This window comes from Streptopelia decaocto (genome assembly GCF_964273445.1).
Source record: "Streptopelia decaocto genome assembly, chromosome: 3".
Classification (NCBI taxonomy): domain Eukaryota; kingdom Metazoa; phylum Chordata; class Aves; order Columbiformes; family Columbidae; genus Streptopelia; species Streptopelia decaocto.
In genome coordinates, this window is record NC_138656.1 from 12,440,417 (window position 1) to 12,456,476 (window position 16,060).

The 16,060-nt window shown below is 47.6% G+C and overlaps 1 protein-coding gene across 4 annotated transcripts in view; it reads left to right on the forward strand.

The window, feature by feature from the left end:
• Window positions 1–7,299: 7,299 nt before the first annotated feature.
• The window catches only part of LOC309438513 (phosphofurin acidic cluster sorting protein 1-like), a 91,607-nt gene continuing 82,846 nt past the window's right edge, over window positions 7,300–16,060 (forward strand). For all 4 annotated transcript variants that reach the window (XM_082050026.1, XM_082050029.1, XM_082050027.1 and 1 more), the window contains exon 1: window positions 7,300–7,539. In XM_082050026.1, the coding sequence (XP_081906152.1) occupies window positions 7,370–7,539 (170 nt within the window). In that variant the 5' untranslated portion in view covers window positions 7,300–7,369. The remainder of the gene's footprint in view (window positions 7,540–16,060) is intronic.

Genomic DNA, 16,060 nt, shown 5'->3' on the forward strand with positions numbered 1-16,060 from the left:
TGGAAGGTTTTCCAGTATATTTCCACTATGACTTCGAACCACTCATTGTAAATATATGTATTTCGGAAGACAGGGAGGCACTTGGATCTCTGGAGATAGGCCAAGAGCAAAACCAGGCATAGACCTGAGTGAGAGAACAAGTGCCAGTCACTGTCACGGTGTGTCAAGAGAAGTGCAGCTCACCTCACCTCCAGCTGCTTACAGGGTGACCATAAGTCCCCTGTTGTATGTGATGCCCTGGGGCACCCTGGGCAGCACCACAAAAATATGAAGCCTGCCTCTAATGTCTATGGCAAACCCATTTGCCATGGACACTACAGGCGGGATTCATATTCTTGACACTGAACCAGCATCCAGGTTCAACTTGCATGTCCCGTGGTGAGCGTGGTCTGGTTTATGCAGGTAGGTGGAGGGAGCAGACATCTCAGCTAGACAGGTGGAACAAGGTAAAGAGTTCGGTCCAGAAGGGCTGAAAGAGCAAGGAAACAAAGCACCAAAAGCAACCTGCCCCCAAAAAGAAAAGGAGACCTTGCAACTCAAGCTGAGTGGAGAGCACTGTGAGGCATGAGAGGGGCAGGCAACAAATAATCAAAACCCTAGATCTTTCTTGCTGGACACAGAAGCAGCAGCTCTCACTATCAGGGCAGTCTCTTGCAGGCTCTAGGGAGGAGCAAAGGGTGTCTGTCCATGGAGGGACCCGAGGAGTGACCACACAAGTACCCACATGGCAGAGGTAGGAAGAAGGTGCTGTAGGCAGCTACCAAGCAGTGCGGCTAAAGACAACATGATTCATACCTGGGCTGGAATCATAAAATCCCTGAGTCTTCATTGGAAGCTGGGGCAGGAGGTGACAACATTTGTGCAGGAAGCAGTAAAGAGCTGCTTTAATGGGGCACATAAAACTAACCAGCAAGAGCAGATATTTATGTGCTTCTCTAAAACACAATGCTGTACCCAGGGTGCCAGAGTTTACATGTGGATGCAGCTGTGCTCAGAGACAATATGGAAGGAAACCAAAGAGGAGTGCACCAGGGTTCCCAAGCATTTACCTGCTCCCTGGCTGCTGCTGGCTCCAGGCCTGGGAGGAAAAGCATGTTCAGCTTAGCTCTGTGCTGCGTGGGACATCTGCACCTGCCATTACCACTGAAGAGTGCTTCTAGGGTGGTGATCACAACACACTCAAAGGCTGTTGGGAGAGAGACAGATAAATCTGTCAGTCATATTGAACATCATTGAAAGGGAATTGCAGGAACTGAGGGAAGTTTGTCATTAAGGAACCACAAGCAGTGGCTGCGGTGGGGAAAGGCTGGCAGTAGCCTGGGGACCATGCTGAAAGCTTCAAGTATCCAAAAGAGCCTTGAGTCCCCCAGAGCCCAGCCACAGTGTGGAGGGTGAGAGGTGGCTGGAAATGAAGTGCATCCTTCAGAAAGGCAATTGAAAAAAATAAAAGAACAGATTCTGAACGAAGGATCACAGAGTGCTGAAGGGTACTTTAACATCACAAAAAGACCTAAGGGGAGCAAGGTTCTGGAAGGAGACATCAGAATGGAGAAGCAAGAAATTGCCAAGCAGGAAAACAAAGGAATGAACATACACAGTCAATCCAGGTAACCAGTTGTCAAAATATGTTATGGAGGGGATGGCACTAAGCAATGCTGACAATGTCCTTTGGGGTGCAGGCTGCGCCTCTATGAAAATGCTTTCTATTGAAAAACCTTAATTTCCAACACAGCGTATGCAGCATCACACATCTGAAGGGACAGTGAGTGGCTGTTGTACTTCTGCTGGCAGCAACTCAGAGGAGGAGTGAAAGGACCATCATGGCAAACAGCATGATAAGGGGCACTTGGTGCAGAGCTGTGAGAGCACACATGCTGGACCACCTTGATGCACCCAGGGAGGAAGGCAGTAGCTGGTAACACATCTTGTCCTGGTAGCCTGTGCTCAAAAGTATTTTGAAAATTTAGGTTTGTGGCATTAAGTCTGGAGCACATAGATTCTGGAGGTCCTACAGGGAACCACCCCAGCCCGTCACAAGATGAGGTACCTGAGAGGGCAGCAGGAACCAGCAGCCCACACGCTGGCAAAGTGGCACTGTCCCTGGGGTCCAGCTGGAGGAACAGCTCACACGAGCAGCTGTTAGTGCCATAGCCACTGTGGGCCAGTGCAGACCTATGCAGCCTGCTCAGGACAAAGCCACCCTTGGCTCCTTGTCACGGGGTAGGTGGTTATGTAACCCGCAGCATCTGCCTGTCCCACCCAGGCCCCAGGGCCAGAGTAACCCCCAAACATTCCCATGTATTCTCCAGCTCCAGTTGTAGTCAGAGCACCCACAGCACCGCTGGGGTGAGCTCCTCTCAGCCCCATATTGCCCAGGGCACAGCCAAATGTGCCTGCGCCAGGCCTGCTGCCCCATGCCGGTGTGGGGCTGCTGGCAGCAGGAGCCCACAGGTTGAGTTCACAAGGGAGAAAACATGATTTTGCACCACAAGAGGTGCTCTTACAGCTAAAGTCAGGGCAGTTTGAGGGGGACATCTGTAATGAAGATAAATGCTCTACTCCTGAGCAGCTGCCATGTCTTGCTGCACCTCAACCTTGTCCAGGGTGCAAAGGCTGAGGTGGCACATGACTTTTCCAGGAACAGTGTGGTTGAGAAAAGTGCTGGACCAAAGGAATCAAGTGCTCTGCAAGGGCTTGACCAGCTCATGGGGGCACACTGTGGGGTGCCTTGTCTGCCAAGGACAAAGATGCCTGCTTCTACGAAGTCTCTAAACAGTGTTAAAGTGCTGAGGAGAAGCTGGAGAAAATGGTCCATTTGGATAGCACATAAAGAAAAAAAAGGGTGTTTCTGGTGGCACATTTCAAGCTATTTGCCTTGACACTGAAGAGCAAGAGTTCCTTGGCTGCTTTCCCTGATGTGCTTCAAGATCATATCCACAGTGAAGTACATCTCAATCTCAGCTGGTGCCTGGCACACTTAAAGGTCTCAGCTTAAAAGGAGGTGGGGAAGCAGCTGAATAGGACAATGACTCTACCAGGCTCTGTTTAAGCTGAAAGACAACCAGGCTTTGGTACTTACAATGAAAAACACAGGAAAATTTTGACCCCAAAGACAGGGAAAAGGCATTGTGTGTGGAGAAGCACAGTAGACCTGTAGGCACAAAGTCAATATAACACAAAAGTAGGAAAAAATGAAGAGCAGGCTGTGTAACTAAGCCCCCAAATAAACAAGACACATTGAAATAGCCTGAGAACAAATGTGTAGATTCATCTGTACAAAAGCCAGAAGGCCAAAACAAAGACATGAGCTGCACTAAGGACAGGGGTGCTCAAAGGGAACAGGCTGCAGGGAGAGAGAGAGAAATCTGCCTCAGTTCCACTCAACATCCCTCCAGGGGAAATGCAGGAAAAAGAGGAAACTGCAGGTGGTGGCTGTGATGGGAAAAGGCCATTTGTGACCTGGGGACAATGCTGAGAGTTTTAACAGCTCTGCAAAAGCATCACAGATCATAGAGCATGGTACAGTCACTGAGCAGAGGTGGCTGGAAGTGATGGGCATCCTCTGGGTGCCACAATGTAAAAAGGATATAAAGCTACTGGAGAGTGCCCAGAGGAGGGCCACAGCATCGGTAAAGGGTTTAGAGGTGAAGCCATATGAGGAGTGGCCAAAGTCACTTGGTTTGTTCAGCCTGGAGGAGACTGAGGGGAGACCTCATCACAGTCTACAGTTTCCTTACAAGGGGAGGAGGAGGGGCAGGTGCTGATCTCTTCTCCCTGGCAACCAATGACAGAACCCGAGGGAATGGCAGGAAGATGTACCACAGGAGGTTTAGGTTGGACATTAGGAAAAGGTTCTTCACCCAGAGGGTGGTGGAGCACTGGAACAGGCTCCCCAGGGAGGTGTCACAGCCCCAAGCCTGACAGTGTTCAAGAAGCAATTGGACAACGCCATCAGACACATAGTGTGAACTGTGGAGTTGTCATATTCAGGGACAGGAGTTGGACTAAATGATGCTTGTGTGTGCCTTTCAACTCAGGACATTCCATGATTCTATGATAAGGCCCAGAGAGGTGACCCAGCAGAGCTGCAGGATTGCCAGCCCTTGGGGGCTAACTGGAAGGCTGTGATCAGGAACTCTCACTTCACCAGGCTGCCTTGGGCCAAACAGAGAAGTGCCCCTGTCCTCCTGGAAATCAGAGGACATCCCTGGAAGCCTAGAGCACTCAGACCTATTAACGTACCGCACAAATAGTTGGGAATGATGACTAAGACTGGAAAGAAAAATGGATGAGAGCAAACAGGTGGGGGGGCATCAAGATAGGTTTTCTAGCAACAAATCAAGCCTCAAGATCTAGCAGGGTCATCTGGAGCAGTCAGCTGCTTTTGGGGAAAGGCAATGGTGATACCCAGCTGAAACCAAACCGTGATGGGTAGAAAAGTTGAGATAAGGCCAGATCAGCATGACCATTACATACACCTTCCTGCTGCAAACCAAGGTTTTCACACTCGTCTGCAAAATGCTATGAAAATGCAGCTCATCCTTGATCCAGTTGGATTTCCACAAAAGCCTCTGCTAAGATCCCTTAGCAAATGCTCTTTGAGAACCAAGGCTTCCAAGGATGAAAGGAAAGGTAATGCATTAATGATTTGCTTAAAGGAAGGAAAATGCATCAAAGCAGCAAACAAGCTGTTTTCCAAGCAAGATAGGAGGTCCGGGCAACTCTGCGCTGGGATCTGTGCTGTTCAACAGATATAGAAATGGGTTAGAAAAGGGGGCAGAGAGCAAGGTCAGAAAGTTTGATGTGATGGTTCATGTTATTAATCTACTCAGACTGCAAGCTAATGTGCATACCTGTGTGTTACTTAGAGACCTGAAGCTCAACAGCAGATGAAATGTAGAACTGACAAACATCAGTAAAAAGAAGAGGTCCAAGGGACAGGCTATAAATTAGACATCAGTATTCAGCAAAGTGACACTGAAATATTTATTAATAACATTCTGGAAACACAAGTGCTTTGCTCAAGCTCTACAGCAGCTTTCCAAGTTTGTGTTGCTTCTGCTTCTTACATCCTAATCCCTTCATTGACATAAGCTACAATTTACAGTCTGCCTGGAACAGCACTGCATCAATGGAAAACTGTCACTCCTGAGTATATTGAACAACTCAGGTCCTGGTGCAGTCCTTGCTGAAGCTGGCAACTTCACTCTATTTTGTGGTTTGGCCACTATTGACTTGGCCATTCCTTTCAGGTAGTTTTGAGCAAGGCGCAGTGCAGCTCTTTGTTCATCTCTGCCTCCTTTCAGTATCCCACATCAAGCATCACCCTGCTCTGGTGATTTGGTACTAGTCCTTTTCCATTTTTCCAGAGGCAGTGCCATTTCAGTCAGATCCTCTGCTAAGGCCCTGCTAAAGGTGAGGTCCAGCAAGGGTATCCTTTCTGCTAGAACAGCACCACAGCAATGCATTTCCTCAGCTGCTCTGCCACAGGCTTACCCCAAGGTCTGCCCCTGCAGATGCTCTGGTGAGTCCTTGCTCCCAGGGGTATTGAGAAAACAGTCAGTTTTAGCTCCCAGCTTTCTTTTGCAAGGCTCGTCTTGCTTTTAGTTTCAACCCACCAAACCCCTGGATCTTTATAGAATCATAGAATCATTTCAGTTGGAAGAGACCCTCAAGATCACTGAGTCCAACCATAACCTAACCCTAGCACTAAACCATGTCCCTAAGAACCTCGTCTAAACACCTTTTAAACACCTCCAGGAATGGTGACTTCAACACTTCCCTGGGCAGCCTGTTCCAATGCCTGACAACCCTTTCTAGCAAGAAGTTTTTCCTAATGTCCAATCTAAACCTCCCCTGGTGCAACTTGAGGCCATTTCCTCTTGTCCTATGTCTTGCTACTTGGGAGAAGAGACCAACACCCTCCATGCTACAGCCTCCTTTCAGGTAGGTGTAGACAGCAATAAGGTCTCCCCTCAGCCTCCTTTTCTCCAGGCTAAACAGCCCCAGTTCCCTCAACCGCTCCTCATAAGGCTTGTGCTCCAGACCCTTGACCAGCTTTGTTGCCCTTCTCTGAACTCTCTCCAATACCTCAGTGTCTTTTTTATGATGAGGGGCCCAACACTGCACACAGTATTCGAGGAGGGGCCTCACCAGTGCTGAGTACAGTGGCACAATCACTTCTCTAGTCCTGCTGGCCACGCTATTCCTGATACAAGCCAGGATGCTCTTGGCCTTTCTGGCCACACTGCTGGATCATGTTCAGATGGGCTGTAAATCAAAACCCCCAGATTCTTTTCCTCTAGGCAGTTTTCCAGCCACTTTTCCCCACACTTGTAGCTTTACCTGGGCTTGTTGTGACCCAAGTGCAAGACTTGGCACTTGGCCTTGTTGAACCTCACACAACTGGCCTCAGGCCAACAATCCAGCTGGTATTTTCCCTGTTGCAGCCCCGCTCCTGCACTCTGACGGTTGTCTGCTCCTCACATCCACCTGCTGACTCGCCGTGCTGCTCACCTGCCCCTGCTCCCAGTCACCCTTATTCAACCCGGTCTCCGCGAGGCCCAGGCGCCCCCATCCCCACAGTAGCCGAAAGCCTGTCACCGCCCCGGGGGCGCTGGCACATCTCTCCGCGACAGCCCATCACCTGCCGCCCCGGCCCCAGGCGCAGCGCCTCCATGGCCGAGTTCTGAACCGGTCCTCAGGGGCTCCCCTCGGCCGCCCCAGAGCAGCGCGACCCTCACCCCCGCCCGCCCCGTGGGTGGAGCAGCGCAGCCCCATCGCTCGGATCCCCGCTGCCATGGCAATGCTGCGAGCAGGCCGCAACCCCGGAGCGAGCAAGCAAACGGGCAAGCTGGCAGACGGACGGGCAAGCTCGCGGGAGAGCGGGCGGGAGAGCGGGCGCGAGAGCGGGCGCGAGAGCAACCACACCTCTCAACAAGCTCGCGCCTGCTGAGGCTGATGAGCTTTAAAGGGATCGCCACTACGTCCCCCGCCCCCAGCCGGAGCAGCGGCGCTGTTCCCACTGGCTGGCCCCTCTCAGGCCGCCGCGTCCTTGTCTCTCTGCAATTGGCTACTGGCCGCTTCTGTCAATCCCTCTCTCGGTTTCGATTGGCTGGTTGTCCAAGTCGCCATCCTCGCCCTTTCCCCTCTCCGATTGGCTCGTCTTCCGCCGCAGGCCGCGCCCTAGCCGCACTCTGATTGGTTACGGAACCCCCCCGCCGCGCCCTTCCACTCTCGGGTTGGCGGTCACGGGGCGCTCAGGCCCGCCCAGCCGCGCGAGCGAGCGGGCGCGCGCGCGCCGAGGCGGAGGCCGGTGCTGAGGCGAGGGTTCGGGCCGTACCCCGTCGCCAGTAGCAGCGGCGGCGGGATGGCGGCTGCAGCCGGTGCGTTGGGCTCGGGTCCCGCCGCGGGGCCCCCGGCGGTGGCCGGCGGGGCGGCGGCGGCGATGGCGGTGGCCGGCCCCGGAGCGGTCCCGGTGCCCATGAACCTCTTCGCGACGTGGGAGATAGACCGTTCTGCGCCGAGCTGTGTGCCCAGGTGAGCCGCGCCGCCCGCAGCCTCGCCGGGGGCCGCCCCGCTCCGCTGAGGGGGCCCTGGTGAGCCCGGGGCCGATCGGGGCCAGGGATGACACGGGCGGCGAGGAGGCGGTCCCCGGCCGCCCCCCCTGCGGCTCGGGGATCGGCGGCCTCTGCAGCATCTCTATCCCGTCGGGCCGAGCCGGGCCTGGGGCCGCGCTCCTTGCTGCCTCGGCTGCCGTTCCTAACCGTACCGCCCGGTGTACCTCCAGCGGGAGCAGCGGCAGGCACCGGGGACCGGCGGGGCTGGGTGTGCCAGCACCGGACCACGGCTGCGTTGACTCCATGTTGCGGCCTCTGGCTAGTGTCTGCCGGGATGGCCACGGAAGATCTCAGTGTGGGGTATGTCATCGTGGCCACGCTGCTTCTGAAAGCTTTATCTTTGCTCCTGAAGTGAACGATAGCCTTACAGCCAGTCCCCTAAAGCCAGGTAGTGGCCACCTGGCATGCATGGGCTTGGGGGGTTACCTGTGTCACCTGCACTCCAGATCATAGGTAGCAGCAAAAAGGATTCACTGCGCAGCCAGATGTGTTTCTAGCAGAGCTGGAAGGCAAGTTGAATAGTGTAAATGTTGCTGCTGACTATGGTTAAGGGTATGTCCAAGGTAGATTATGGGAATAATGCAAAGACCTGTCTTGGAGCCAGGAGGTGCTGGATGTATTAATGAGCTAGGTGTCTTTTGGCCCACTCAGGCATTGATCAGGAGGTCTTCTCATGAGAGTTAATGGGCAGATTGAAGAAGTCACTCTGGATTCATGTATCTCTGGGCTATGGTATGCTGTCTTCAAATGATGTATTCAGTGCTGCACAAAAACTAGAGGAGTAAAATTCAAGAGGGGAAAAATAATTGTTCCTGTAGACCAGGAGAACACCATCCTTTGTGAAAGGACGTCAGAAGGTTGTTGTTTTTGTAGGGAGAAACTTGGTGATTGAGTGGCAAGATGGGTTGGAGTAGAAATATTCTGAAACACTCTGAGCTAGGAGAGAAAGCTTGTGTGATTGCAGTGCCCCAGGAGGTCCTGGGCTGGGCAGGCAGCAAATGAGAAGTTTGCAACATGTGTCTGTCAAAAGCCAGTGCACCTTTGGATGACACATGCTGAGGCAGTTTGGAGCAGGAAGCAGTGATCATTCCATAGCTTTAAAGTGACTTCAGGTATTGTTTATTTGTGGGTAGGTTACTCCCAAGCTGGAATTTGGAGAGCAGGACAGAATTACCAGGTTGACTTCCTGCAGAAAGAATAGGAGCTGCAGATACAGAGCGTAGACTTAGTGATGGTGAAGCATGTCTATGTACATAGTCTTCACAAATGGAAGTACTGCAAGGAGGAACTGCTTTGACCAAATCAAAGGCAGAATGGCTAGCTATAGTGAGACTGAGTTTAGAAGTGGGTTACATGGGTGGCAGGATGCCAGTGGGTGAGCAGAAATGGTGTATCATAGGTTTGAAAGTTCATAGAATATGAGGTTGGAAGGGACCTCAAGGAGGATCATCTAGTCCAACCTTTCCTGGCAAAAGCACAGTCTACACAAGATGGCCCAGCCTAGTGAGACTATTCCAATGGCTGGTTGTTCTCATTGTGAAAAATTTCCCTCTTGTGTCCAATTGGAATCTCCCCAGGAGTAATTTGTACCCATTACACCTCATCTTTTCCATTTGACTCCTGGTAAAAAGGGAGTCTCTTGCTTCTTTGTAGCCACTTTTTAAATACTGGAAGATGGTGGTGAAGTCTCCCCTAAGCCTCATTTTCTCAGGGTTGAACAAGCCCAGTTCTCTCAGCCTTTCCTCATATGGCAACTTTCCAGTCCTTGGATCATCTTTGTGGCCCTTCTCTGGACCCCCTCCAGCCTGTCCACATCTCTTTTGTACCAAAACTGAACACAATATTCCAGGTGTGGCCTGACAAGCACTGAGTAGGGCAGGATAATGACTTCTTTGTCTCTGCTGGCGATGGCCTTGTTGATGCAGCCCAGAATCCTGTTGGCTTTCTGTGCCACAGCAACAGCACACTGTTCACTCGAGCTTGTTGTCCACCAGGACCCCCAGGTCCCTTTCCACAGAGCTGTTCCCCAGCTGGGTAGATCCCAGTCTGTGCTGCACTCCTGGATTATGTTTTCCCAGGTGCAGGACCTTACACTTGGCCTTGTTGAACTTCATAAGGTTCTTGTTAGCCCATTCTTCCAGCCTATCTAGGTCTTTCTTCAGGGTGGCTCTCCCTTCCAAAGTGTCCACTTCCCGATTCAGTTTGATGTCATCAGCAAACTTCATCAAGGTACACTTGATCCCATCATCCTGATCACTTATGAATATATTAAAAACATTGTTGGGCCCAATATGGATCCCTGGGGGACCCCACTTGTGACAGGTTGCCAGTTTGAAAAGGAGCCATTTACCAGCACTCTCTGGGTACAGTCTGTTTGCCAGTTGCCCATGCATCACACAGAGCACTAGTCTAGACTGTAACACATTGGTTTCCTTAGGAGGAGGCTGTGGGAAACTGTATGAAAAGCCTTGAAGAAATCCAGGTAGATAAAGTCAACTGCTCTCCCTATATCAACTGAGCAGATTACTTCGTGACAGAAGGTGATCAGTTTTGTCAAGCACAATTTTCCCTTGGTTAATCTGTGCTGGCTTTTCCCAATTGTGTGCTTCATTTGGCTGCATTTGACAAAATTGTTTGAAGAACTGCTCTTTGGCCCAGTGAATCCTATGGCTTTTCACAAGGACAGTTTTCCATTAGCATTGTGTAGATGCCTGTTCTAATGCATGAGCTTCTTCGTGTGTTGGTAGCTGTGGGGGCAGACATCTGACACACCAGCTTCGAGGAAACTTTGGTAGAATTAATCTGAAATTTCATCTCTGGAATGTCTTCAGATACAAAATTTGTTAGGATGGGAAGAGGCTGATGGAAGCTGATTCTTCCTTCAGAGGCCATGGCTCTAACAGGGTGTGCTGCTATGTGTGTAGAGTCAGCAAGTGTTTGGAGAAGTCCTGTCAGGCCACAGTGACCAGTGTGGGACTGACGTGTCTGTATTTTCTGGTCTTCAGCTAGCCCAAGCTTTCCTGAGTGAGTGGGTCACAAGTGGGCCCCTACCAGGCAGGTATTTCTGTTCACTAAAACTAAAGAGAGATGAAGCCCCAAACCTGAGCTGGGTTAATGGTATGCCTGTGCACTGTGCTTCCTTATTGCTTGCCCATATTCTTCCTCTACTGATCTGCTTAGATAATGTTTTAGTCTTGACATTATGTTCTTCAAGGTAGAAACTCTACTGTACTATCCCAGTGTCCAGTACAGGTGGTCTCTGGTCTTATTGTTCTCTGGAGGTGGTGTGGTAGCAAAATAATATCAATTCAAGTGCAGTAATCCTTCTCCCTTGGGTCTCTTTGTCTCTTATGCATGTGTAGTCTCTGTTCTTTCACCCCTATACATATCTAGGGAAAGGAGAACTTTGCACTGATTTTAATGCTTTCATGCATTATTTTTCTAGACTCAGTATTGAAATTCTTTGTTGTCCCTGTGTTCCTTCTTAGGTGTTTCATTTTCTGAAAGCGCAGCTCTGTGTGCTGCAGGAGCAGGACTAGGCTAGACCAACCTTTGTGGGGTTGCTTTGCGTTTGCCTGCTAATACTCAACAGGAGAGGTTGTGTCCAGGCCTGCAGGATTTCAGAGAGGCAGTCTGGGCCAGTAAAAATAGGCACCATGAAGTATAAGCCCCAATGTACTGAACAGTTAAATGGTATGACTGTAAGAATTCTGATGTCTTATAGGAGGATCTTGGCTTTCTAACATGAACTGTTGCCCATAAGTGAAGTCTTTCCTGCTGAATCAGGAATGCACAACTAAACTAAGTCCATGATTAGTTTTGGAAGTTAACTTGCTCTCAGAATGGAGGTATCATCCCTCCTGCTGGGGTCTTTCTTTTTTTGGGGCCAGGCTGAGAGAGATCTGTGAACTTTTAATGCCCTTCGTATGAACTGAGTAAGCATAGCTTAGACTTAGCTGCCTTTGGCTCGGGTGGCTCTCAGGGGAGGCAGAGCTGAATTTTCTGGGCTGTGGGTTATTATGCAGAGAGGCAGAAGGAAGTAGGCACCTGGAAACCAAGCAAAATGCTCTTTGCATCTTCAGCTAGGCTACCCACTGGGATAGGGATTATTGGCTTCCCATCGTGATGCCTTAGAAGAAAAGCAATTCTGGTTGATTCATGCTGCAGGATGTGAGGCATGTTTTTGCTAAAATAGTCAATCAATCAGTCTTAACTTCTACTCATATTTATCTTAGTAAAAGTCTTTATAATGGTGTTCTGAGGTAGAAGAAAACATCTTTATTGTGATACCATGCAAATAAGTACACTTTAAGGGTTGTAGCAGCTTTTCACTGTATGGAGACTGCAAGAAATGTACTAGAGCTTTGCCAAAGCAAAATGTCTGTCACTTCATGGTAATGTCTTACTGTATTTTCATTGTTTTGTATGCTGATCAGGCAGTACATTTGGAAAAAAATGTATGAATGGACTTCGTCCAACATACTTCAGGTCTCGTTCTTTCCAAGTAGTGGTATTTTTTAATCTGTTAATAGGACTGCTCTTCCTTTTCTTTCCCTTTAATATCTGAGTGCACATAAATGTACGTTCTTAATTAGAAAACAAGATAAGATTGTGTGATTGTGTTCACTCTTACTCTTTTTCCATGACACAGCTGTTGTGTTCAGTGCTATGTGCATGTTGTTTCAGCGGTAAGTCATCACATTTCTAGTTAGAGGTGGGAGATACGAGTTACATTTTGGATAATGTGTCAGTATTGTTGAACTCAGGTTGCAAACGCATATTCTACCTCTAGAAATTATGCTGTGAATGATGCTGCAAGGATTCATATATACTGCATTTCGTCCAGAGTAGCTCATATCTCAGTAGGATGCATGAGCTCAGAAACATTCCAAGTCTTGCTGCCACCCACATAGTGTGCTCAAACACAGCGTCTCCTGCTTATGATAGTCAGAAAAGCATTGACTTAGGGAAATGCATGTGGTTTAGGCTCATTTTGTGAGACTGTATATGTGCACCTTCAGGACATTATGTTTCAGAAGATGCCCTGAATTCTCTATCATTTAAACTTGCAAATGTGTGTTTGGGAAGGTTATAGCCTAATGAATGTCTCCTTGGATGGAGAGCAGTTATTGCAAGTACAACTGAAAATATGATCCTTTGAAGCGCCATGAGGCAAATGTTGTCTCTGCAACTCTGTTGTACTGTTTGGGCAGACAGTATCTATTAACCTGACACCTGTTGGAGAGTAGCTAAGACATCGTTTGTGCAGCCAGTTGCTTGCTTTCCTTTGCCTGAGGTCTGGGAAGCCTTGCAGCGAGTAGTATGGGTCATACGGTATGGAGGAACGTGCTCTCCTATGGCACAGCTGCTTTCAGCTGGGTGGGCAGCACCTCACAGCCTCATGAAGTGGGCAGCTCTGACAGCGGTGGACTCAGGGGTCTGTTTTCTCTCAGCAAGGAGTATTGCCTGTCTTCTTCTAAAACCCCTAAAAGTTTCCTTTTCTGAAGGCGATTTCAGCACAAAGAGTCTCTGAACCGGGTGTTTCTTTAAGAAACACTTATTTCAGCTGGAATAATATATATCTATCTGCCTGAGATGTTCTTGAGTGGTTTTCTCCGTAGATCAGGCATTTTCATAGTAAACTTCCACCCTCAGCAAAATCTGCTCTGTTTGGGTAAGCTGCAGAGTTGCACCCCTGGGAATGTTAAATGATTCCAGATTGTTCCCTCAAAAGATACTATGATGCCATGACAAACCAGCATAGCTCCAGCCAGGGAGTGCTTGAGAGAGGCCACAGTTTCTTGTAAGGCAACAGTCTCTTATAACTGGTGATATTTGCTGTGTTTGAATTATGATTTCCTTTTAGTCCTATATGGAAAACAAAATGTCCTAAACAGCCATTGGATTTCTTATTATTCTTAATATTGTGGGCTTGGCTATAAGCCTGCAACGTAATGTATCTGATGTGTTTACTATCTGTCACTCTCTGTGGCTTGTCTGTCACAGAGGAGCACGTTTCCTCTGGCAGTGTTTCACTTCTGAGCATATGATAATTGAGTTAATGTCTCTTATTCCTTCTTTCTGCTCATTAGTGGACCTTGGGACAAGTGTCCCCTGCCAGTATGATTGAGAGGATGTGTGTGTATGCTCCTTTCAGAATATTAATAGTGATTTTCCTGAAGGTTTAATTTTGTTTGAAGTTCCTGCCACACTGCCTCCTTGCCTTGCTCTCCAGAGTGTCATTCGTTAGCTAGGCTGTGTTAGCTCACTTATCTGATAGCTTATAAAAAATATTGCATAGTTCTTATTGTGCTAGTACACTATGAATGCTCATTCTGCTTCCTCTGGCACATTCAGTTACTTGTGATTGATTACCAACAACTATGTAGGATGTGTGTAGTGCACCCTCCTCTGGGATGGAGATCATCTGACCTTTATCCTGTCAAAAGGATAAATTGCTGAGTGCCAGTATCTTATGGGATTCCCATAGCAGATCCATTATTTGATGAATTTTCTGCTGATACTTTTGTGTAATTGTTTGTAATGCGCAATGATTCTAGATTTGACGCATGTCTCCAGTCAACTTCAGAATAAATTATTTACCAAAAAAGAGCCAGAGGTGAGAAACATACTGCATTTTATAGCATGTCAGGTTTGCGTCTGTCCAAGGCTGTTTTCTGAATACCTTGTGTTCTTATCTGGTCCAAGCTTTCAGCATCCCAGCTGGTGGGGAAGCTGTGCTTCTGTTTTGTTTTGTTTTGTTTTTTTAATTTTTATTTTTTAGCTACATCAAAGCTGGTGGATGCTGTTTTGGGAAACGAGTGTGTCTTACTCCTCTGTGTGGGACGTGGCAGCAGGAAACTGTCTCTGCCTCTGGGGAAGCAGACAGCATAAGTGATATTGCTCTTGTGCTTAAAAGTCTCTTAGATAAATGAGGCTTTGTTTGGATGCTCAGTATATTCATTGCAGTGGACCCGAAGGAGAGATGCAGTAGTGCAGGTACCTTAATGCATTGCAGCTGTGGTTACAGAGACCACTCCCTGCTGTGATTCAGTCTCTGAGCACACAGCTCAAAACCAAACTGGCTTTTTCTTCAGGCCTGTTGCAATGCTATCTCCTTTATCATTTACTGCCCACTGCCATCTCTCGTGCTCTTTCTGTTTCTCCAGTCTCATGTAGTCTAACCCAGTGAGGGATTTTGTGTAGTAAATAGAAACTCCTGTTGTATTTTGGCTGCTATTCTAGTTTTTCTAGGTTCTCCTTATTTTCCTACTCATGCTGATTTTTACACTTCCGCTGTAAATCCTTCTTATCATGCTTCTTATTCTTCAGTGTGAGCATAACTTAAGTAGCATGAGATCCAAAGCCAGTGCATGTGGAATCATCTCCTGGACAAAAAATGTCCAGGTTCCATATCAGCTGTGTATTTTTAACTGTTTTTCTGTGCATATAACTAAATTCTTATCAATATACGCAGTTTGGAACTCATGTCTCTGGTTCCATTTTCCAAAACTGAAAAACAGGAACAATTAGCTGATGTGCTGTTACAATGGTAGCAGGGTTAGAATAGGAGTAACTCCCTTGTAAAGGGTTCAGGTACTCTTTTGCTTTCTTTAATAACTTTTTTTTTTTTTACCAGGGGAGAAGATCATGTTCATTCAAAGCTTCTCGTTGATTCTTCTGCTGTCTGATTTTCAGTAACAGTTCAAGTAGTGTCTCTAAATCTGTATTATTTAGATTTTTTTTTTTTAGATTTACATTATTTAGATTTTTAGATTTACATTATTTTTATATATATATATATATTATTATTTATTTACTTTTTATACTTTTATTTGTCCTGCATTTTCACCTGTGTTCTTTCATCTATCTTCTATTAGTCAATTTTCTACCTTATCAATACATCCACTTTCTTATTGCTTCATTCCCTCAAAAACAAGCCCTGCAGATGCCTGCTGATAATTTTGGTACTGTTTTCATGTTTTTTCCTTGCTTCTGTCTTCGCCTGCACACCTATAATAATCTTTAGTTCTGAATCTTATTTTTTTTAAATTTTCTAAGTAGTTTACTTTTTTTGTTTCCTCTTTTTCCAGAATTTATACACTATTCCTTGTGAAGCTGAAATGGTCACATCTTGTTCTTATATGGCTTGTGTTTTTCAACTGGATTACATTCTTGATGTTATTTTTCTTTCTTTTAGGTGGCTTTTAGGTTTTTTTACTTAACAAATATCAGCTCTTTTCTTTTGTTAGACTTTTTGAATTTTCCTGTATTTATATTTCTGAAATACAGTCCTGCAAGGTGACATTTCTTTCAGTCCTCTCATACCTTATGCTTGAGGCTGCTTGCTCCAGATATTCCTTCCATTCTTGTGTGCTCCTTTGTTAAAAGTTGACTCAGGATGTCCGTTTGGATTTCATAGCATACTGTATATATGAATA